Source organism: Anopheles ziemanni, chromosome 3 (genome assembly GCF_943734765.1).
Source record: "Anopheles ziemanni chromosome 3, idAnoZiCoDA_A2_x.2, whole genome shotgun sequence".
Classification (NCBI taxonomy): domain Eukaryota; kingdom Metazoa; phylum Arthropoda; class Insecta; order Diptera; family Culicidae; genus Anopheles; species Anopheles ziemanni.
The window spans coordinates 39,902,131-39,925,145 of record NC_080706.1 but is presented as its reverse complement, the minus strand read 5'-3'; the positions used below and the strand labels follow the sequence as shown (position 1 = coordinate 39,925,145).

The 23,015-nt window shown below is 44.0% G+C and overlaps 1 protein-coding gene across 1 annotated transcript; it reads left to right on the top strand.

The window, feature by feature from the left end:
* The first annotated feature begins 448 nt into the window (after positions 1–448).
* LOC131286650 (torso-like protein) lies at positions 449–20,764 on the top strand. The gene is made up of 4 exons (XM_058315634.1): positions 449–500; positions 2,191–2,550; positions 17,676–18,202; positions 19,346–20,764. The coding sequence occupies exons 3-4, from the start codon at positions 17,921–17,923 to the stop codon at positions 20,174–20,176; spliced, it is 1,113 nt and encodes a 370-aa protein (XP_058171617.1). The 5' UTR covers positions 449–500; positions 2,191–2,550; positions 17,676–17,920; the 3' UTR covers positions 20,177–20,764.
* Positions 20,765–23,015: the final 2,251 nt, after the last annotated feature.

Below are 23,015 nucleotides of genomic sequence, written 5' to 3'. Positions count from 1 at the left end.
GGATGGATGGAGCAGCACATAATGAGAATCGATGGAGGATCGAAATGGACCAGTTTACACGACCACGATCGCTTCCATCGCATAGCCATGGACTCCTGCCAAACCGGCAAAAACAGCTGTTGTAAGCGCGCTCACTTTGCGCCAAAACGAGACCAACCATGCAACCATGAACCGACACCGCATTTGAGCGTTTTTCGCGGTTTGGCGGTGTGCCTTTTCGTCTGCGCCGTTTGGTTCGGTATTGGTGTCCGCGCAGCTCGGGCATGCACAATGCCACCGGAACGTCCTTCGGCGCGCTCGGGTTAAGCACCACCCGTCATCCGCACGCGGTGGTGAGGTGCGCGATCCCATGGACACCGGACCCCGCAGCAAGTATCTTCGGCGACACCGGTTTCAGTCTGCCAGGTGCAACGTGCCGAGCAACATCGGTACAACGGTAGTAGCTTACGCCGTAGCGCCGCGTGAGTCCGACGATCGCCGATCGTCCGTGGGAGCAAGCTGTTAGTGTTACCTTCCCTTTGCTAGTAGCTCAGCTTGTGCCTCTTCCTTCTACCTGGCCGCCGATCCAGTGTAGTGGATGCAAGTCTGAAGAAGCAGTAAGTGTTGGCCGCATCCTCAATCTTACAGAGGCGTGTAAAGTACCACCCGATCGTTACACCTTGGCCACCGTGCCTGATCAGGAAACGGTGATCTTAGTGTGGAAAAGTGTAAGTGATCCGCCACCGGTGTGTGGTGTGCGTATGCGGTGTGGTACACAAGAGAGCGTGCACCTTGGAGTCTGCGGTGTATGGACCCGTGCGGTGGGGCCCAATAACCACGGCCGCTTTGAACAACAGAAGAGCAAACAAAAAAAATTAAAACAACAACCACACACGGCCACACTGTTCGTGTGCGCGCAGTGACGTGTGGCAGTTTGTTTGTGTGTGCCGGTTTTTTTGTATTGTGCCGTGCGATTACCGAGAACCGCGAGAACCACGCGGAGAAGCGAACGATGAAGTCCGCGGTGCAGTCCGCGGGCAGTTTCGCTTTCAGTTCTTCGGTTGTGTGCGCGGGCCTCCCTGCTCCTATATGCGCGTGTGCTATCTGCGCTCGCTCTTGCTGCTCGAGAACTCGTTCTGGTCAGTAGTGCGCGACTTGCCTCGGTGCGGATCGGTGATCGCTGATCGAGTCGGAGTGTGTAGTTCAGGTTCCGATTGGACGAAATATAGCCGCAGTGGTTAGCGCAAAAGAGGCTCGTTGTAGAAAAAGTTAGTGTTCCTTTCGGATACCGTTTGAGAACGGGGCTAATGCTAGTAAGATAGCTTTGCTAAGTAAGAATCGGGCCAACGAAGATCCATCGAAGAATAGCTAACATCTGTTAAGTGTAGTGAATGTTGTTTATCGTTCAGCTTCGTGAGCACGTGGTGGGTGTAGGGTATAATTTACGATTGCAATCGTACGTGGAAAACTTGTCTAGTAACAAACTCAAATGCGTCTTTTGAGGAAACTTACCAAAATATCGACCAGGGAATGTTTAAAATGTAACTGCATCGTGCTTAGTCTATCGAACAGAGTACTTCAAATCTGTTCTGCTAAATTAATCGACTTTTGTCCTCAAACCCCTGCCCGACCGATGGTGTCTGTGTGATCGAAAATATTTTTGAAATATGTAGTTAGTACGGTCTTTAGCTCTTTGAACATCGAAAATTCGTTCCAGTCTTGAAATAAAGCTTGATGACCGAAACGTTCCACCAATTGGCGAACGCGACTGCAGTTTCCTCGCTGTTACTTTTATTTAAATCCAACGTGCGCTGCGTCCGACACGTAGGAAGGCAATAAAACTGACATCCAAATGGCAAAGCTGCCGGCTCGTGTCGGTCCAAGCAAAGTGTTTTGCAACCGTCATATCCAAGCACATTTGTGGAGCTGTTGAAGATGGATCAACACATCCCCAAACGCATGAGGTTGGCGTTGTGACCTAAGCCGGTGCAAAGTAAGGGGGATACGCACAGTGCAATGGGAGGAATGTGTTTTATGCTAGTTCGCTGGTTGCTAATAAACGCTGTTTGACATTTCGATTAACTTAGTAAACAGACTCACTAACAAGATATGTTCAATTCTGGGAAACTGGCGGACTGGCCGGGAACACAGGAGCTGACAACAAGATGTTCGGATATTTGTGAAGAAATTACTTATTCTCCCTTATTGCAGCTAGTTTAGTTTTTGTTCAACGAGAAAGTCACACCGTCTTGTGCAATAAGAGTTAAGCAAGCCTTAGTGTCCCAAATTTGTGTACGACAATGTTGTGATACGAAGCGGCGAGCACCACACTCTGTCACTACCACTTGGGATCGGTTGTCACGGTGTTCCATCTGCAAGCAGTTCAAGAGGAGGGGTAGTACCGGCAGCTAGTGAACAGTGTGGAGTTTTATGTTAATGCTCTGGAGCCGTGTGTGTCCTCTGGAAGGGACGGACTAGCGGCACAAACAGCCCACCGGCAGCATCAATTAATTTAGCAAACAGTTAATTCGTACAACGGTGCAAAGATCGCCCCTTGCCGGCCGAAAGAGGGTAAGTTAAATGTTAGAGCATCAAAGAAAGAAGTTTTAACGAGGGCGAGGAAGAAAAAAGAGAATGGTATTCACCTCCGCCGACGAACCGACACGACACGTGAGGCTTGGAGGGATGAACCGGGGAGGTTTACTGACGACCGACGGTATTTCGACGGACTCATAAATGTCTAAAAATAAAATGGATTTTCCCCCACTCTTCTGGAGAACGCCAACAATCTAAAGACTTTGAAGATGCTGGTAAAGAGGGTCGTTAGGTTTTTTTTTCGCGTAGGGGGGAAAAGCAGAATTTAGAATTTAGAATTCTGTTTTTAGAACCCCTATTTGGTAGTTCCGGCAACGTCAGTTAGTCGATGCCTTTTTTCTGAGTGGATCGCACTATTCGAATTAGGTTCTTATTTACTCCTCTTGGCGTTAGCAGGAAATTATAAGCGATTGCACGATATTTTCCAATCATTGACTTTAATGAAGCGTAATCTCCTCGTTCTTCGTGGCCCCAGCAAGCTCCATTGCTGGCAGACCGGAAAACAATTTTCGTCTAATCCTACCACTTGAGATCTGCAATATTATTCATTCCATACCACTTGACTCCTGCTAGCCGTCGGGCCAGCGATAGGGTAGCTAAGACTGTTGGAGCCATCGTTTCCACATCTTTGTGATTAGAACAGTCGCGGATTTAACAAGTGAGTCGATCGCGAATTACGTACGGTACGCGGGCCGATGTTTGGGCAAACATTTACTCGAGCCTCCCGCCAAGTGGAGTGTGTGTGTTCAAGTCTATAAAGTGTAATTCTTCAGCAAGATGAACGACCGAGTGTGGCATCGAACGAATCATCATCATCATCCTTCACTCTATTTGCGTCATTTTTATTTCACTGGAAGCGGCCGAGAGGTTCTTGTGGTGCCGTGGTTGTGTTGGTCAGGTACTTTAGATGATTATTGGCGGGCCTGCGCTCGAGGAAGTTGGCAGACATTGGTTTCGCAAGCAGCCTGATTGATAATCATCGTTTCAAATGGATATTGGTGATTATATTCCACGAACGTCATGCTCAAATCTGTAAGCAGAAGATAGTCAGAATACATAAAGGCAGGTGCAAATAGATAGGTGTTGTAATGTAAAGCGTAAAATCAGTTTCAGTAATTGGATATACAGTCAAGATCATTCAACCAATTAACAATTAAAACGGCCGCTAAAATCGGATTAGGTTGCGAAGCGTTGTTAGATGTTTGAAAATAAATTTTTTAACCTCTTGCACGATTGACGTTTTCTGTGGAGCCGTCATGATCACAAAAATTGTCCGTGTGTTGGAAAAACAATACGATTCTAATTACGATCCACCCTTCATGTACTTCCGCTTCTTCTCCCAAGTCCTCACATCAAAAATCTCATCAGATTGTTACATCCGAAGGGCTCCATTGTTCTAACCCGCCGTCAGTGACGGTTCTTTCGGAGAGGCGTTCCTATCTTCCCAATCCGATGGCATGGCCGCAATGGTCAGCGACACGATCATCCCGCCGATGATATAATCATCAAGTGCCCATTTACATCTACTGCCAAGTGTAATTTTTTTACTCACCTGTCCATCGATGGGAAGTCTCATGTAAATCGCTTGCTGCACAACGCCACCGGTGGTGGCGTCAACCCAACCGTCAAGTGGCCCAAGTCCGCAGTTTCTGGCCTTTTTTTTGCCGCTTCTGTTAGTTTGTTGCTTTGACGGCCGATGAATCTTCTTCACCTCCTTCACAGCTGTGATGATCACATAACGCACCGGTACGAGCCCTGGAGGTGCGTAAGGCGATACGAGTTCCTACTGAACTTAAGATTACCGAATCGGTTTTGTAGCAGAAGAACGCGTACAGCGAGCGTTTTGAGCCAGCTGGCGGAGGGGTCATTCTCCAAACGTTTACCAACGTTTGTGCCTGAGTGCGCCGGTGGATTACGCCCGTAAATCGATACGAGTGTGTTGGCCACCGCTGGCATTTCCTGGAGCATTTGGATGGTGCGTAAACGTGTGCAGGAATGGTACTTGACGCTATTTAATGCGGCACACACAAATGTTACTCATGCGTTTACGAGATGGGTGTTCGTTACATTTGATTGGTATTTCACCGTGCTCGAAGACCATTTTAAACATGTTGTTTTACAGCGATAAAACCATTTAATTAACTTTTAAAAACACCAGGTTTAACACACGATCAGGGCTCTAAACCCTTCTATTGGGCATTGTTGGTGTTTGGTAAGTTTGATAACTTACATTTTCAAAAGCGTTATAACACAAATGCATCGATTCTCGTTTGGCCAGTTAGTATGTTAGTTATTGCAAACAATAAGAACGTTAAAGTATATCATTTTGTATTATATCGTAGACATTTTATGTTGGCTGCTGCTGTATTTTATATTTTGCTGGCGTTTACATTCTAAAACCTTATCTAACACTAGCAGACTATTGTATATTGTAAGCTATCCGTAAAACTCGTTATAGTAAGCAATAGTTAATGAATAATTAGAAAATCAAATTTCAATTGATATGATGAGTTCTATAGTTTTATACAAAGCATGTTCCTTAAATAATTAATAAACAAGGTAAAAATATAAATATGTGAAAGATTACTAGTTTTAATTTCTATCTAAAACATGTTTTTTTAATTTTTTCATACAATTTCAATCCAAAATAAAGAAAAGAATGATAGCAGCATGTTAGAAAAACAATATTAAATCCACAGATTAAATATTCAGAAACTTGTTTGCAAAAGTTTCTATTCTGTAGTTTCACTTTCAAATGAATGGAAATTATTTTCGTTGAATTTCGATGGCTGTGATGACCGCATATATTGATCTGCCAAGAGAACCAAGAATATTTCTTTTTCTTTGTCCATGTCTACTATATCCAAAACTTGTTATTTTGTGTGTGTGTGACTGTTTTAGTATTCCTGATTGCAAAACGTTACTGACACTCCACCAACCAACGGCTCGTTTATGCGTTTCGATCCACAAGCGATGGCCCGATAAGGCTGAAACATCGTCAGAAACCTCAGCGACGAACCCCTGGCAGTGTGTTTTTTCGGATCTCCCTTTTTTTTTCTCGGATGCCATCTGTGCATCCTTCGACTATCCGATTAGCATATTTCAGACCGTCCGTCGGGGTCTGCATAAACGCGTGACTCCGAACGGGGTGCGGAAGACATGAACGGATCGACAGCAGCTGAGCCCACTAGCCGGTGAAACGCCTGGTGGATCCGTGAAGGATGCTGCCCTGGCAGCAGCACGAGACGAGATTCGTTCCAAGGCAAACGGGCCCCAGAAGCCATCGAACTGGCCCCTTGGTGGAGGTGGAACACTAAATTGGAATGCTTTTTTTTCTCTTCCCTCCGAGCTGCGTGGAGAAATGTTTTATTCACTGACTTATTAAAGCGTTTGGGGGCTCATTATCGCAGGTCAATGTCAGTCCAGGGGAGCTCCATTTCGAGGGAAGGATTATGGTAAGCCTTGCTTCGCCCTATCGGCACACTGATGGGGCAGCTACCCTTTAAGGCACACAAGCGAAGCGCAGGTGCAACGCTTCAAGTGCGTCGAAGCACGCGACTCGCGAGAGATATTGGAAGTTGCGTAATGGCACTGCTCTGACACCGTTAGATCCTCGGACTCAACCTCAACGACCTCGTTCACCTTGACAGTGACATTTCCAGCCAGCGAACTGCAGGAACACTGTCCACTGCTCCCACGGTGGATTGAAGAGATGTCAACCGTGTCGGTGGCGCTCGTGAACACCATGCAACCGCGCCACCTTCCGTGACCGTTGCGCCGGTGTGGCCAACCCCTCTCTCTCTCTCTCCGTCCCTCCCTCTCCTATCCGAACAATGACACACCGCAGGAAAAACGGGCTGAAGCCCAAATTAATGTCCGGACCAGCACCATCGATGGTGTCGATATCGATGTTGTTGCGGACGGACAATGCGATGTCGATGCACAATCCCATCGATGGATCGCGTGTTGGCGGTTCGCATGGCTGTTGCGGTGTGCTCTATTGTCTGGAGCGTTGACATTTCACAGCCTCTCGGTTCGGTGGTCTCGGGGCCCTTGAAAACGATGCTAACCAAAGCCCGGACAATGATCGCATGTCGGTGTGGCGGATGTCGAGGGACGGTTTGCGAGGGATTAACACCCGACACACACACACACATACCCACACGAAACACTCGTTTCGGGGCTCGGCGACACTCCGGTATTGAGTGTGTAAATTGAACTGTTCATGTTCGATTGTCGTTGGAAAATTCGTTTTCTAGGTCGCACAAAACAATGGTGGATTTGTTCGCGGTCACCGGGTTGGCAGAAGAGTAGGATGGTCAACAAAGCGTTTGTCGATCGCCTTGCCTATTTTTCGGTCCCAATCACATGATCTACCGATCGCGTCGATCGTTGGTTGAACTTGAATTGCAGTTATTACTGGTTCTGTTTGATCAGGAGCCGGCCGCAACCTTTGGCGGCGAGGAAAGGTTTGGCAATTTTGGCTTGCCAATTCTATTGTTTTATAATTAAAAGTGATTTATGTTAAGTTGAACAAACCCCTTTTTGTTAGTTCTTAAGTTTCAATTTGAAATGATGAGATTAGATTTTTCAGCAATAAGTAATTATGTGTACTATGAGAGTCAAGACTGATTCCAGAGGTACATTTGTTGTTTCCTCGATAATTTTTAATTTACTACTACTGAACTGACAAAGAAGAGAAAAAACAAAACCAAATTATAAATGACCATCGTTCGGATCTCCAAAAATAACCGGCAGCTTGACGGACAATGCCTAAAATAGAACGGGTTATTTATGTCCTAAATGTCACCGTTAGCAGTCTTTCATTCGATGACCCATTAGAAGGAGCCGGGGGGGAGCTGTACTCGGTGAAGACGAAACCGGTGCATGATCCGTGAATGCGGTAAAGCAATCGCGCCCAATCAATCAAAAGGCAGGGCCACCCTTGAAAGCTCTGATGGCGTATTTTATTTTAAACCACGCTGCTGGTGCGTCTCCATTGATCGAACGCGAAGACCTTCGCGATCAGAGCCGGTGGATCATTTGGATGCAGGGATCGATGCGAAACCACAAATGATCGATGAGTTAGCAAACCGTGAATTAGCACAACAGTTCGAACATAGAGAAAGGTATTAGATGCTTTGAAATTCGTTTTGAACCAACCATAAATTTTTTAACTTTATGGATTTTCAAATATTCCATTACGTCACTATTAGGAGGATTGAAAACAGCACAATCTTACTGAACCTTACTTAATGGGTGTAGCCGCTCTAGTGGACGACATAAACTTAGATCCCTTATTAAATGGTATAAAATTGGATAAAATATTTTTTTTTATAAAACATGATGAAAAAATAAGAAGGTTTGTTATATTTATATACTTTACGATAATTGAAGGCCGCTGCTATATTATTCGATATTTTATGTTTTGGACAAATTGTGCCTATAGGAGCCAAATTGGTTAAGAAATTGAAAATTCCCACTTCTACAAGAGTTTAAAATTCAGAGTACTTTTTTGCCAATGGCTGTCTTTGATAAAAATTCGTGATTCGGTTGTTCAATATAATAACTCTTCAGTTATTATCTTAACAAATACCAAGCTAGTAACTTGTTGTTTTCTTTAACCTTTTCCTTTAAAAAAAACACATTAAAATTTCATGGATTCTGCATCGGCTCTTCCGCGTCGTGCGAAGGGTAAGGGAAATTAAGATGTATCTTGTTGCGAATCATTGTCTATCATCACCGTTGTTGCACGTTTATTGACCACGATTCCCGCACCTACACCAGCCCAATGGGAAAACCAATTTATGTTACGGCGTGTAGGTTACCGATCAACCGGGAGGCCGTTTTATATTGTTCCCGCAAAACCGAACCGGTCCGTAAGAGTGCGTTGTAATAACTTCCCACCCAAGGGGGGGGGGGGGGCGGCGGTCAGTTGCGATTGTTTCAGCACGATCTCACCTCGTATCTCGTACGGGTTGGGGGTTGTTGATTGTCCTTCCCCGATTGTCCGTGGCAAAAAGTATCATCCTGTCCACGGTTGCGCATCGCGAACCAGTGCAACCTCCGGATGCACCGTGGCGGTCACGGGCTGATGTGGTGGCTCGATGGGCTCGAAGTTCATGGAACTTTGATCGCCTTGAACCAACGGCTACCGATGTTCGAGGTTGGAATGGAAGGTTTCAGTGCAGTGGAAGCGGAAAGAGAAACTGCGAGATGGACGGCAGGTGGCCTGGCAATGGATGTGGGGAACACTGATGGACGCACGTACGAACATTGCTCGTAAGACGCAGGAAAAACTTACTCCCATCAGCTTGGAAAAGAACGGACATGAAACAAAATCATAACGAAACCGAAAGCAACCGAACTTCTTTCTCGTGAAGCCTTACGGTAGCCAACGGGAAAACAGAATCATTAACTCATAATGACCTCCACCCTGGTGGACTGGCATTGATGGTGGTGGTGAACTCCGGCACCGGATGTGTTCTTCTAGAGGCCGGCCTTTTTTTCTCTATCCAACGAAACTTTCCTCGTCTATGATCTCTTTACACGCGCAAAGTGAGATCCATGCTAGCTGTGCTATAACCTGTGCTGTAACCTGTAAGAGGACGGAGTCGCGGTAGAAACTGAGGTCCTTGTCGGATAAATTAACGCCTTATGAAATAATTGAGCAGAACTTGTCCGGTTCTCAGAGAGGAAACATTTTTGATTTTTTTGTTCGTTGATAATATGTGGTGGACAATTAAAACCTCATTAAATGAAGGTACGTTAAACTTTATGAACGACGTAAGTCTCAACCAACGTGTTCGTTCTGGCTACGTCAAGAGAGGACATAATGAACACAAAGTTAGAACACACATGTCGAACTAGTTGTTGGCTTTAGTATAAATTAATAAAAAATCTTCTTTACCACCTTTTTGTCAACTGTCACAGAATTTAAATATGGTATGATTAGGTTAACTTTGCGTAATGTATGTTTTAACAAATTTACTTGTTGCTACTGTAAATTTACTCGTTGCTACTGTATTTACTGTACTTTAATGTTTTAAAACCTGTTAAACACAAATTGAAAAGCATGAATGCGAATTCATTGAAATCCACAAAAATTGCTTCTTTTACAATTTTATTCGTGGGCCTAATTATTATTTTCCCTGTAGATCAGGGTGGAGGATGAAACCTTTATGTGTAATATTTGCATATCTTTCCACCCACCATAGAACGGTTTCATCCGCGCGCTGGATTACATTTCTCGTTTCGTTCTACCAACTCCCTCGCAAACCGTATCACTATTCGAGGTGGCCAGCAACGTGGGAACTGCATTGTTTTCCCAGGGCCGTGATGACCTCCGCCAAGTTCATCGCGCAGCATTGACACGAGCACGCACTGGCAGCATCGAATCCAGCGTCAGCCAGGAAGTAACCTCAATGATTTTCAATCGTGCAAGGTAAAGGCGGACAGAGTAAAAAAAAAATCAACACTCATTAGCACCCGAACCGGCCAAAGTCACGCCGGCGCAAAAAGCGCATCACATTTGCAGATCCAAAAGCGAATGCCAACTCAATGTTCTATAGCGTACGGTTTCTAGTTCTCTGTCGTCACTCTGGCCCGCTAGGCCGCAACGTGATGGGAGCGTCCCAATTGAGTCAATCGATAAATTGGATGCTCATTGACGGCCACAAATCAGAGGCGTCCGGATGGGGAAGAATTGTGTTTAATTTAGATAGTTACGAGCCCCTGTGGTGCGATTGATTCATCGCGGTATTGATTGAATTTACAAGTACGGTTTTCCCAATTCTACTTCCAGGAATTGTTTCCTATTTCAATATAATTGCTCTCTACGGGGGACAAATAACAGATGTTCTATTTTCGAATAAGCTTGCATAGATTTATATTAAGTGAGGTTGTAACTGTTTCAAATGCACACAAATTTTTTTTGCATTTTGAGCAGTATCTCTAATCTTTAAACACAGGAGTTGTTTTGTTTTTGTGCATGTTTTTTGTAGGAAACCCATATGATCCCATACTCATAATATGAGAGGCAAGCGTTTTGAAACGTATTGATTATTATTATTATTTTTATTGAAAATGTTTTTGATTTGAAAAAGTCTATAGTCGTTTTCTAAGAAAGTATAGTTAGTGTCACATTATACCATGTTCATATCGATTCTGGATGAACTGGCTCCACCTTTAAGAAAGACCATGACTAACGTCGCATGTCAGGAGAAGATGGATGGATGTCTCAGGTATCTTAAGCGAAATTGCCTTTCTATCAGAAGTATGAGCTTTAAAGTAGTGTTACTTATGTGCTCTAGTCAACCATCCGAGACTCGGGGTCGAATTTTTAAGTTCATCATCTTCTTCAAGCCAGAATAGATCGCTGCCAATTTTGCATAAATACTTAAATTATGCTATATTGCGTAAAAGGAATGTGCATTTGGCCAATAGTCTCGTTCTACACAGGACAAGGCGAAAAAGCATGAACATAGTAGCACCATGCGTACCCCTGAAAGGAATCGTTGAAACCTGTTGTGGGGGACTACGAATATATTTAACATGTTTAAATCTGTGGATATTCAATGCCTAGCGTACGAGCATAGGCTTTGTTAAACAACGGCGAAACCTTCTCAATTAGTTTTCATGAGCGAAGTCTTCAGAAGGATTGTCAGTTCCGTATGTAAGAAATCGCTCGAATTTAAGCTACGCGTTCAGCGAAATAGAATCGACAAATTCCGGTTGTCTTGCAATGTCATTTGCATGGCACCGGATGACCTAGCCTATATCTTCATAGGTAGACAAAACCGGCATCTCGAGGAAGTCGAATTGGACCAGTTTGGATTGGAGTTTTGTCAGGTCAAGATCGTTCGTTAAGCTGTTGTCAAGCGGATATTTGTGGTAGCCAAAGCAATTTATCTATTATTTTGGTCGCCTATGAATCGATAATTTTTGTCTCGATCGATTGATCTGTGATTTAAAATCAATGAGCTTTATGTTGTGTTCATTGAAATCTGTATGTATCGTAGCACTCCCCTAGTCAATCGCCGATCGCTGAACGCTCAAAAACACAGCGTTTGACCAAGGTTGATGGAAATCATCATCGCTTAACGCTTCTCCGTGCGTTGCAAACACCTCCCCGGAGGCCAGCCGGAACTAATCGTTAAGTAATTGTTTCTGTAATCAAAGCCTTCACTAATCTGCTCGGGTTTACCTCATGTTTTCCGCCTCATCATCGTCGGTGGCATCGAAGAAGCCAAAGCCAAGGAAGGGATCGAAAGGGCTCCCCTCCCCCTCCCCCCCCCCCACCTTGCATCCCTACACCAAACATGACACGTTTATGCCGACGTCTTCGCCGACTAATGAATGAATAAGTTGCCAACGTGTGGCGTCGATTACACAATGTGGCCCGAAACGGGGGCCGTAGTACCGCAGCGACCCACACCATCGACGTCAAAAAGGCGCTGCACACTGCACCGCTCGGCAGTTGCAATTGTCGATTGCGCCCGTTTTAAACCCCAACCCCCACCCCACCTGCTGCAACACGGGACGGGATTGTTCCGCTTTCGGTTTCGGTTTGACCCAATTGTTTTCCCTTCCCTCGTGCGTACGATCGGAGGCCGGTCAGTGTGTTACGATGAAAGTAAGTCGACGCGCGAGTGTCCACTCGAGTACATTTCCATTCCAACGGCGCGCTCCGTTGTTTGCAAACCTGTCGTCAATCAGATCGGGAGCGCATATACGGCACGGCATCGTGTGTCTGGCACGATGCAAATCTTATCCCCCATTCCAAACACGTGCGCCTATCTTTCTTTGTGTCATTTCTCGCCAACCAACTTGCCATTTCGTTAAAAACAGAAATCAGTGTCGCGGAATGGGTTTGCCCATCGATGCCCCTTCCGTTACGGCACGGGATCCAGTCCAATCGTCCACAGTCAGTTGGTTGATATCGATGCAACAACCATTGTTATGGGATCTTTTGCGGGAAGTTACATATGGCCTACGGTGGTGGCAGTTTTAAATTGATTTTTTCTAACCCCCAAGTCAGCCTTCGTGAAGGTTTACTTCCTGGATTGAGCGAGTTGCAGCGCCGAAGAAAATACTCGCCAGACCGATGAAACGATAACCGATGGCAAAAACTGAACCGGTATTACATTATCTATAGTTGTGCACTGAGACGTAAGAAATTGCCAAACCGTATGGACACCTTCCATGCATAGGTGTTTGTTGTAAGTTGTGGTGTCGGTGGCACTCGGTTTCTGAAGAGGTTATAGATAAAGCTGAATCATTGCATGTTACTCGATAAAGAAATAAACACTATGTTGTTTAAGTTTTGAAGTGTACATTAGATATAGTGGTGCTGAATGTTGTAGAAATTTTGTTTTGGCAGCATCCATTACAAACGCCCAATATTTAAATGTACCAATAATTGATAAATCATGAACAAATAGGTTCATTTTGCCTTCTGTTTTTTAAACAACATTCATTTCAAACAATCCACAATGCGTTAGTTTATTTGGTTTTTGAGTTTTGAATTTATTTTGATATAAAATGAATATTTAACCACAATAAATAAAAACTTATCCAAGGCTTAGGCTACTTTAATTACTTGATCTGTTTTGTCAATTAATAATATTTTATATATTCTAATATGTTTATGTGAACTTGTCATTAGATCATTTGTCATTTTATCGAAATTTAATTGTCATTAAGAGTGATTTATGATTTAAGTAATGAAGAATACATGTATGATACGTTAATTTGAAACCCAAACAGAGATCCACACGATCGCAATCCTGCAATACGCCAACTATACTGGGTATTAAACTGGTTAATGAAGGGGAACACAACCGATCGCATGACTTGGAGGATTGTGACTTCCTTTTACGTTTGAAGTATAACAAAAAATCTACACCACTCTAGGAGTCGCTAAGACATCTTCACCACGGTGGGTGAGCAAACGGATTAACCAGGGTATATTAACTGCTACTACCCTTTCTGTTCGCAAGCGGTCGATCGTCGAGGTCATCTCAAAAATTGACCACTCTGTCGTGGTTTGAAATTCCAGTTTCCAGCGCAGCAACAATGCACGGCAATGATTAATGGTCTTCTTCGGGTTTCATGCGGCTGTTGGCGCCACGGATGGCAAGATACTGAAAAGAATGGCATCCGCGAACCATGACCACATTGACATTGGTTGGTAAAAGCATGTCATCAAAGCAACGGGCAAGGGCTCGCTGTGGTGACCGTTTTCGTGCCCCTCGCGCATAAGGAAGTTCAAAGTGATTTGTTGATTTTTCGACGAACAGTTTTGGGTTCCTCCATCGGAGAGGTCAAGGTTTAATATGTGTTTTCAGTGCGATGATTTCCACACATTCTAGTTGTTGCATGTTGTATAGCTTGCTTAGTCGCTAATGACGAATATCTGCTCGCCACCGAACCGAACGATGGCTCACGTGCCGTTGCACTTTAGGATGAGCTGCAGAGATCGGTGCCGGGCGTAAGATGATTCTTACATCATGGCGCGTCGTGTGTGCTGGTTGGATCTGAGTCAAGGATATCGACGCTCGGAGGAGGCATCGATGCGACCAACGCTGCAACGGGCTTTGTTTGGAATCTGCTCGAAAGGGGCAGCTTTTTTATCAGAACTGTCTGCGTTTGTCATTGTGCTATTGACACAGAAATCTAGTTTATAGCTCCAGAATGTAAGTTGTAGTGTGGTTCGTGGGATTTTAAGATGGAGAGAATTACATGGTTAGCATGTTTGGGAGGTATTCAAGGAAATATTTGAAATCGTCTGAAACTTGTATTGTTGAATTGAATTATGACTCCTGAAAACTTTATATAACTAGGACTTGTTCTGTACTTAAAATCGTGATCTTGAATTCGGCTACAGTCCCATATGTATGCTCTTATTTTTGGTTAATTTATCTTATTTCTTAGTCGAAGCATCTTACACCAGCCCATGCTTTGATCAAAACTTTTTCAATTAGACTTGCTACTTCTTTTAATTGACCATGTAACGATCGCTGATCGTAATTTTTCGATTTCGGTACAGATTTCATTTGTAATACTCTTTACTTTACAAAAAGATAAGTTAACAGTACGAACGGGTGAGCATGTTGAAAACAAAATTATAAATTTGCACATACACATTGAGGATGGTTCAACTTATTTAAGTGGTTTTGGTTTAGTTTCTTTACGTGCTATAGGCAAATTTAATTAAAACTTGGTTACGGCAGATTCAAGTATCGGCAGGTTTTAACTCAAATTGTTAAGTTGGTAATGTTGTTTATGCAGTTTGGTTGTTTGTTCAACTTAGCCATTAAAGTATTGTATTTCTAAATAATAGTTTTCGAATCTTCAAGTTTTACGAGAAATAAATATCATAGGTAACCTTAAGATGTGGACTTTGGGATTACTATTCAAGTCATTTGTTATATTCCAATGATGTATTTTTTGGACTATGTTTATGTCGAAGACAATTAAATACTTTAAAGGGCGTTCATGTGCTAATAAGAACAACACATAGATTGTAAGGTGTCAACATAAAGTTCCTCGGTTTGTGAATTTAATTTTTTCATGTTTGGTTGATTTTTGTATCTCTTTTTCAACAACGTCAGCAATGTAGTGGGTTGTAAAGGATAGTTTACATGTACCTTGGAGCAAGATAGAATTTGTATGGTGCCATTGAACAAAAACCATTTTGCTTAGTCATTAGCATGTTGAGCTTCGTATAAAATGGGCAAGGTGTTAAGCGACATGACAAACAGGAACTTGCTACTGCAAAACTTTGGAGAATGTTAATGACCTGTGCACAACGAATTCAACCGGTTTGACCGCACAAAACCACGATGACTCAGAATCTTTCGCGCACGTAAGATCACTTACAAAGCCAAACTCAAACCGAGCCAGATTGAAGAAAACAATTGCCGGAAAACGACCACCACCAAACATCCGGCTGGAAGGAGTGTGCCAAGTGAGAAGAGAGGTTAAGACCCTCAACGAAAAGGAACCGAACGTCATCGTGATGCAGCACACCCCGATCTGATCATCGACCGATCAAGTTGCAATCCCCGGTAGCCGTTGGGTAATGCAATTTGTTTTCTCATCCCCTTTCACACCTCTGCGGCCACCATCACCGGTCTGCAGCGTGTTGCGGTTGCCCTTGGCATCGGTTACGGGTGTTGGCTGGCTGGCCGGCGGCGGGAAAAGAACGTGCCGTTGCGTTGCGTGCCGCTTTCCAAAAACCCAAAAACCACCCATTCTGTAGCCATTCTTTGCCGCCATATCTTGCCCACCCAGCCAGCCAATGCCGTTTCGATGTGTTGGAGACTGTTTTGCTTCACCTCCCCCCGTCAAACACTTGAGCTTGCCGTTTTGGCCTATCGCGCGAAACCCTTCGCGGGACGGAGCGTGGGGGCAGTGCGAAAGGTATGGGTTTCTCTATTGACTTTTTGTGCGATCGCGCGAAGCTCCACCAACCGTTTGTGTGTGGGGACGTTTCGTAATCGAGCCGCGATCCGGCGCTAATAATTTCCATCGGGACAGGGTTGGGTTGGGTTGGGTTGGATTGGTTTGATGAGGTGCAACAGTGCACCGCCGTGTGGACCTGCATTGTGGTCGCTGGGTGTATGAGTGTTGGTGGTGTTGCATCTGCAAGAGGGTGGGAGGAACGCCTGCCGCTCGAAACGAAACGAACTTGGAACGGTCAGCCCATACATGGAAGATGTAAAATCCCCTGGCCCGTATTGTAGCCTATAGCGAAACAAATAACCCTACACCAGAGATTCTCAATCGACTGATCGACCGCGGAAAAGAAGAAAATTTTAAAATTGTATACTTTTCATTTTGTTATGTACGATAAATAAAACAGTGGTTTAGCAAGTGTTTTAAAACAAACTTCTGTAATAACTTCAACTAATTATTTCAAATATGCTTGTTATTATAGAATCTTAAAATCTGTACTTAAAATTATACAATCTAGTATAGTGAAGTATGCAAGATTTCTTTATCAATTCACGTTGATTTAACTTGACATGGAAGATTAAACAATCAAGGCAATAGGGAGATACACGAATATCAGTTCGAACACAAGCAATAACACGATTTTCTGTCGTCAATAATTTGAAAACCTCTTTCCAATAATACCAAAATCGAAGTGTTTTAAGAAAGCAAATTCTCTAAATTTCCTTTGATGTCCCGGGTACAGTATCAGCTGTTAATTAACAAATCGACAAAACAAAGAGCTGTGTGTCTGAATCTGGAACGTGCGATGAGCAACTTAAAGCGGATTTTGCGCATAAAGAGCATGTCTACATATTTTCTAACTTTAAAATAGGTCCATCTGTACTTGGAATTTGAGCTGTATATGGTTTTTTAAACAGCATCCTGTAGTTGAACTTGACCATTCTCCTTGGAACTTGTATTTTCGCGTTATCCGCGAATTTGACTGGCTGTGGTAATACTTTAAAGACATTAGACAAAACATGCCGACTTTTTGAGTATTTTTCTAAAAAAAGGGCTGGTATTTTAAACCATCCAACCACATCGTCAAAATTTAGAAACTATCGTGATTAAGAAAGATTGAGAATCTCTGTCATAGGAGGAGATTCGTTCGCTAGTCGGTCAAGGGACGGGTTTGGTTGTGCAAGCGGTTGCATGTTGCACCTAGCCCCATGAGGCTCTCCGGTCCAAAATAGACAGAAGCTACAAATGGCCAGGGGTGGACAACAATTTGCAATTTTTCCTCCAACTGTCGTCGCCGCCGGGGCTGATCTTGGGCGAGACTCACCTGTCGTCGGAAACTCGGACGCTTTCTGTTTGGTAAACAATTACCAAATAGCGCCACATTACAGGTTGTAACGAGAAGCAACAGGCGGGGGAAAAATAACATGGCTTCCCGGTTGTAAGATCGTAGATGTCGCGGTTTGCGCATGGCAGTGATCTTGAACTCGCCAAGGTCTCCCGTGTGTATTCGTTTCGTAATCGTCCCTTTTGCAAACTCGTGTCGTGTCGAGTGTAGCTTGATAGTAATGAGTGTGTAATTTACCTTTGGTTTTTTCTTCTTTTTCCCTCTTTTCTTCTTCCATAAACCGTTTTAATTGTAGAACCCGCGCGCCACCAGACGGGAAGTCGCAATCGGGGAGCGTGCCGCTCGAGCTTGAGGACCGCGATAATACGATAATGTAACGGACGCCGGGAGTGACCGCGGGACACACCAGAAGAACTGGGACGGGCACAAAGTGTGCCGTGCCGGTCGAGCAAGGAGGATCCTCGAGCCCCACGCGAGGAGTGAACCGGCCCTAGAGGTGTCCCCAAACCGTGTGCCGGGCCTCACAGATCTACCGAAGTTATGACGAAAGCTACGACACCCGACTGCCATCGTCAGCAGCAGCAGCAGCAGCAGCATGCAACAACACGAAGCCTTCCGCTGGTACCAGCGCTGGTCGCCGTGGCCCTGGTGCTGTGCATTCTGCCCGGCGGATGCATCGGCCAGCGGGAGTCACAGCTGCGGCTCGGCAAGGCGGTAAACGTTTTCCTGCGCTACGGCTATCTCTCGATATCGATGAAGGTCATCTCGTACAACGACAGCGAGCGATGGCTGTTCAAGGAGCCGACGAACAACATCTTCAAGGTGGGGAGCCCCTAATTGCCCACGGCAGTTTTTACCTTTTTCCTTCTAGGGTTCGATAAGGGGTTGTGTTTACTAGTGGTGCGTGCGCTCGGGCGGTAAGCTTCCATGCGCCAGCAAAAAGCGCTGCCCAAATCCGTGCCATCACCGTGGAACAGTTCTACTGCTGGCCCAATTGTCCAGTCGGTGTAGATACAAAACGTTGTAAAAATAGGTCATCACAGTAGCTTCTGATGTACAGTTACTCAATAGTCTATCTAACCGAAATAGCCCAAACTAAAGCACCAAACGACACCAAGAGACTTTAAAGCGTACTGTAATAGGCTTTATTGTAACGTCTCGGTAATACCTTGGCAAGCGAAAATTTGAAAGGCCAAATAGGTTTCAAAACGTTCACTAATTACTACTCAAATGCAATGTCAAACAAGTAATAAAATCGTTCCTCTTACCATGGAAGTTGAGTAAATGGGGAGACATCTGAACCATGTAATGGGCTATTTAAAAACCGCTACAATACCATTTCTTATGTTTGGGCTGTGTACAAGACCAAACACACAAAGTTTGTAGGAGAAAACATTGTGTAAAAAATAAAACTTGGAAAGAGGGCGTAAAAATTTACAGATCGATGATCCTTACAAGTAGATCAATTTAAGGAGTACATAAAATATCAGCTTAGTTGAACGCAGGGTTCGGCACTCATTCGTTAGTGTTATTAACAGCAAGTGGCAAATTTACTATCGCTTTGGCCCGTATTTGTGACCAATTCAACCATTGCGTTTTGTATACTTCAATTTTTGTTTGAATTTCTTCTTTCTTTTGTATTGGAGTAGTTTCAAGATGTTCCTTTCTTTTTTATAGTGAAAAATTGACTAAAATGAAATCAAATGATTGAAATAATTGTACGTTGCATTCATGAGAATAACTCTAATTGTTACATTAGTCATGTTAAGCTTACTTTTTTTGTTTAATTTACTATAATATAATATTAAAAAATAATGATAAGAATTTTACGAGATAGTACATTTGTGTACATGATAGTTCATTCATCTAGTATGAAAAGGTTTATTGTATTGTCTATTTCCCTTACTACTCAATTCGCTCAATTGCATGAAACCCGTTTGTAATAATTTGTTTCATCTTCGCTAGGGATTGGATCTGCTCAAGACGGAAGAGTACGAGGTAAAGCCGGGCATTTTCAACGGGGACTTCCACATGGAGTTCTGCGACAACCGGCGCCAGCTGTTCCAGGCGTACTTCCGTGACTTCCAGATCGAGCGGCTCGACAGCCCGTGGCGTGCGTACACCGAGGGCTGGCACCCGGAGGTGGCCGCCAAGAAGCTAGGCATCCAAAGCAAGTACCTCGAGCGGGACGACTACTGCTACGTGTTGGTACGGGTGTCCCGCTTCCGGGACAGTGCCCGGTTCGCGAAACCGATCCCCCCGAACCAGACGCTCGAGCCGGACGTGGGTCGCAAGGTGCAGAGTGTCGTCATCGGTGATACGACGTCCGCGGTCCAGTTCATGAATCGGTACGGGACGCACTATATCAACGCGTACGTGACGGGCAACTCGCTCTATCAGGTGTTCGTGTTCAACAAGCGCAACTATGCGCACGTGAAGGAGAAGCTGAAAACACGCGGCGTCCTAGCGCTATCGAAGGTGGATCTGTACGAGCACTTCGCGCCGTGGTACGTGGAGCACATGGGCAAGATACGGTGCGCCAGCGGGAACGCGACCGTCGAGGCGTGGGCCGCCCGGAAGCTGCGGCTGTCGTATTACGTGTTCACCTACAGCAGCCTGCTGAAGCTGCACGGTGACGGCGCCTTGCTGCGGATACTCAGCGAGCTGCTGCAGAACGAGGCGATCCTGCAGCTGGATCTGCGCTCGCTCAGCGTCATCTTCAAGGATCCGGCCAAGCGCGCCTGGTACGAGGAGATCCTGGACAACTACTTGAAACTCTGGGAAGTCAACATGTAGCGCACGTGTAGCGTAACTCACTGTCATTAGCAACTTTAGTGGACATAGCATTAGTTGTTAGCGGTAGGAATCGTACGTGGCAGCCATTATTTGCTGCTCGCTCCTTATACGCAGGGCAGGATGGGCGCCTGTAACGTTTAGTTTAGCAATGTGGACAGGCCGACCCGGTAGCAAGGTGTAGCAATTAAGTTCGTAGGAATTCTTCAACTCGAAGCATTTGCGTACAAAGCTGAGTCAAGCATAGCCTACTGCTTCCGGTAGCGCTGCATCCGAGACTGGCTCCAGTGACGAACGAGTGCAGCGCGTGCATGCAGATTCCTCCGGCCATCAGCCTTTGCCCTGGTGGCCACCGTTTTTAAACACTAGAAGGCGAATGCAAATCTGCACGCCGCAGGACCAATATGGACGACAATGGTGCAAATACTAATGAGCCAAGCAATAGCGTAGACTAGAGACTAGACCGGATTTGCACGGAATCCGTAGTGTCATACACACTGGACTTCACCCTACTTCACACTAATGTACTACTTCCACATGCTGTGATAGACTTAGTTATTATAGTGTTGCCAGAAATTAAGCAAGTAGCGGAGAAGGACGCTAAATCAACAAGGGGGGGAAAACCACTTGTTGTGTGTTCGGTAGGTCCATCCTTTGACAAAAACAGAGCGACAAATAGAAGGTAGGGAAGGTTAGAGTACGCACAGGATTTAAGAACCGAAACGGCAGCCTACAGTGTAGTTTCCGGTGGCCATGACACGTGGTGGTGGTGGTCCCCCAACTAAGCCAGCCCAGCACGTGGGGACCGATTTGTTTACCGGGACGGGAGGGTTTTAATATAGACGAAAGTACGACCAACAGAGGTTTGCGAGAGCAATCGATTTAAAATCAACTAGTGATAGTCATATTTAAGTGGGAAGTAAATAAACCAATCAAGCTTTAAAAGAGACACATCGACCGATTTGTATAGTACGAATTCTAAATGAACCATTTGTCTTTAAAGGCCCAATGTTGTTGCAAATTAACAAACAGTCCCATTATAATTGTATGTCAATGATAATGATAAAAAGTAATTGACTTGATTTTTTTTCTAAACCGAAGAATCACCAGCATCCTTTTTTTTTGTAGAACTACAGTCTTTAACAACAAAAAACTGTTAAATTAATCAATTCAATTAATCTAATATAAATAATTAAATTAAAATTTAAATGTATTAATTTAAAAATGTAATTTTAAAATTTGATGTGCTTTTAGGAGTCGAGTCTAGGTTAGTAGGTTCGTTTTACTTTTATAAAAGTGTAGGACCACTTTAGCGTGTTAAATCGCAAACAAATTTTCAAATTGTTATACAGTCTATTTACGAAATTGAACTGTTTAAAAATCAACAGAACAATCCAAAATCAATAGATTATAAACATGACCGTAATTCAATACAAGTATAATGGTACTTTCACATATCTGCCGGGCTAAGTGGTTTTTAAAAGTGTTTTTTCGTGTAATATTGCTGCGCACATTTTCACGTCTTTCACAGTTTAAGAATTTTTAAATTTTGTCTTATGTTTAAAATGTCTTTTTTTCTTTTTAAGTATTTGCTTTAAACTCCATAACTTTGACTATTTTTTTTCATCATGAGTTGATGAATGAGATAAAAAGATTTTTTATCACACACAAACAGTTAAGTCAACAACTTTTAACCAGATCATGATTCAATCATGATGTTGAAGCTTTGCCATTGACAAATTTCAACCACCGTTGGCCAAACAATGTTCTCTGAATTATGCGTAAATATCACGGAATACCTCGCTTGGTGGCAATTTTCTTTCGCATCATAGCACCAACAGTTAATTCGTTTCGTTAAAATGTGGTAAGTACTGCGCAACATTCGAAACGCCTGGTTTTCAAAATGTTCAGCTTTTCTATATTTCTTTTTATCCTTATTCCACCATATCCTCGCTACATTTGCTGCCCTCAACCCTCTTCCGCGCTGACCACAAAATACCATCTTTTCTTCTTTGCGTTTTGCTTGCTGCAGTAACAATCAGATCGAGAAAATATGTATAACACATTGCGTAGCATTTCATACTGCCCGGTTTAGCCGGTCACAAGTAGAAAGTATAGGACATCCAAATCGCTAGTCCAGCCTGCGGTTTCGTTCGTGAGGGTAAGGGGGTAAGCCTTTGTTTTAAGTACAAAATTGTAATAGATAAATAAAACCTACAAACTAACATTGGTCCTAACAAAATTCATCTTTAGTCAACGCCTAATTAAGTACGAAGATGCCGGGTTAAATGGGGATGATATCCAATCTTGTTTGCTGGACAAGTCAACTTCAAATTTTCCGGAAAGGAAAATTTAAGAGAAAAAGAGTAAAAGAAAAGCATCTAGAGAAAATAGTCACACTATGCGCTCGAAGAAAGCGGTTTTCTGTTTTAGAGACGGTAAAGAAGTGTATGTTTGATTTTTGTTTTCGATTTTTGGCTAATACCGGCAACACTTGCCACGGCTCTCAAAATTCAATTACCTTCACGACTATCCACAATCCAACACCTTTGAGAGAATGACAAAGGAGTTGGAGGTTTCGATAAATATTTTCTCACTAGCTAAACGTGTAAAAAAAAGAACAATCCAGCAAATGGGATTTGCTAGGCAGGACACAGAACTGCTACACGCATAGGACATGGCGTCCGGGGGGACAGTGGAATCGGGGTATGGTTATTTACATAATTATATCTCCAACGGTTACCGTGCTGGTGCTGCTGCAGGCGTCAACTTTGGCAGTCGTGGGCAGACAAAAGCGCCGACTAGGTCGCCGTTGGGCGCCGTTGCGGTCGTCGTCGTCGGC

Bases quoted from the DNA above. Each gene is read 5' to 3' on its own strand.
- LOC131286650 (XM_058315634.1), top strand. From the start codon at position 17,921: ATGACGAAAGCTACGACACCCGACTGCCATCGTCAGCAGCAGCAGCAG. The intron at 18,203-19,345 runs GTGGGGAGCCCC...CATCTTCGCTAG, and splicing joins CGACGAACAACATCTTCAAG to GGATTGGATCTGCTCAAGAC.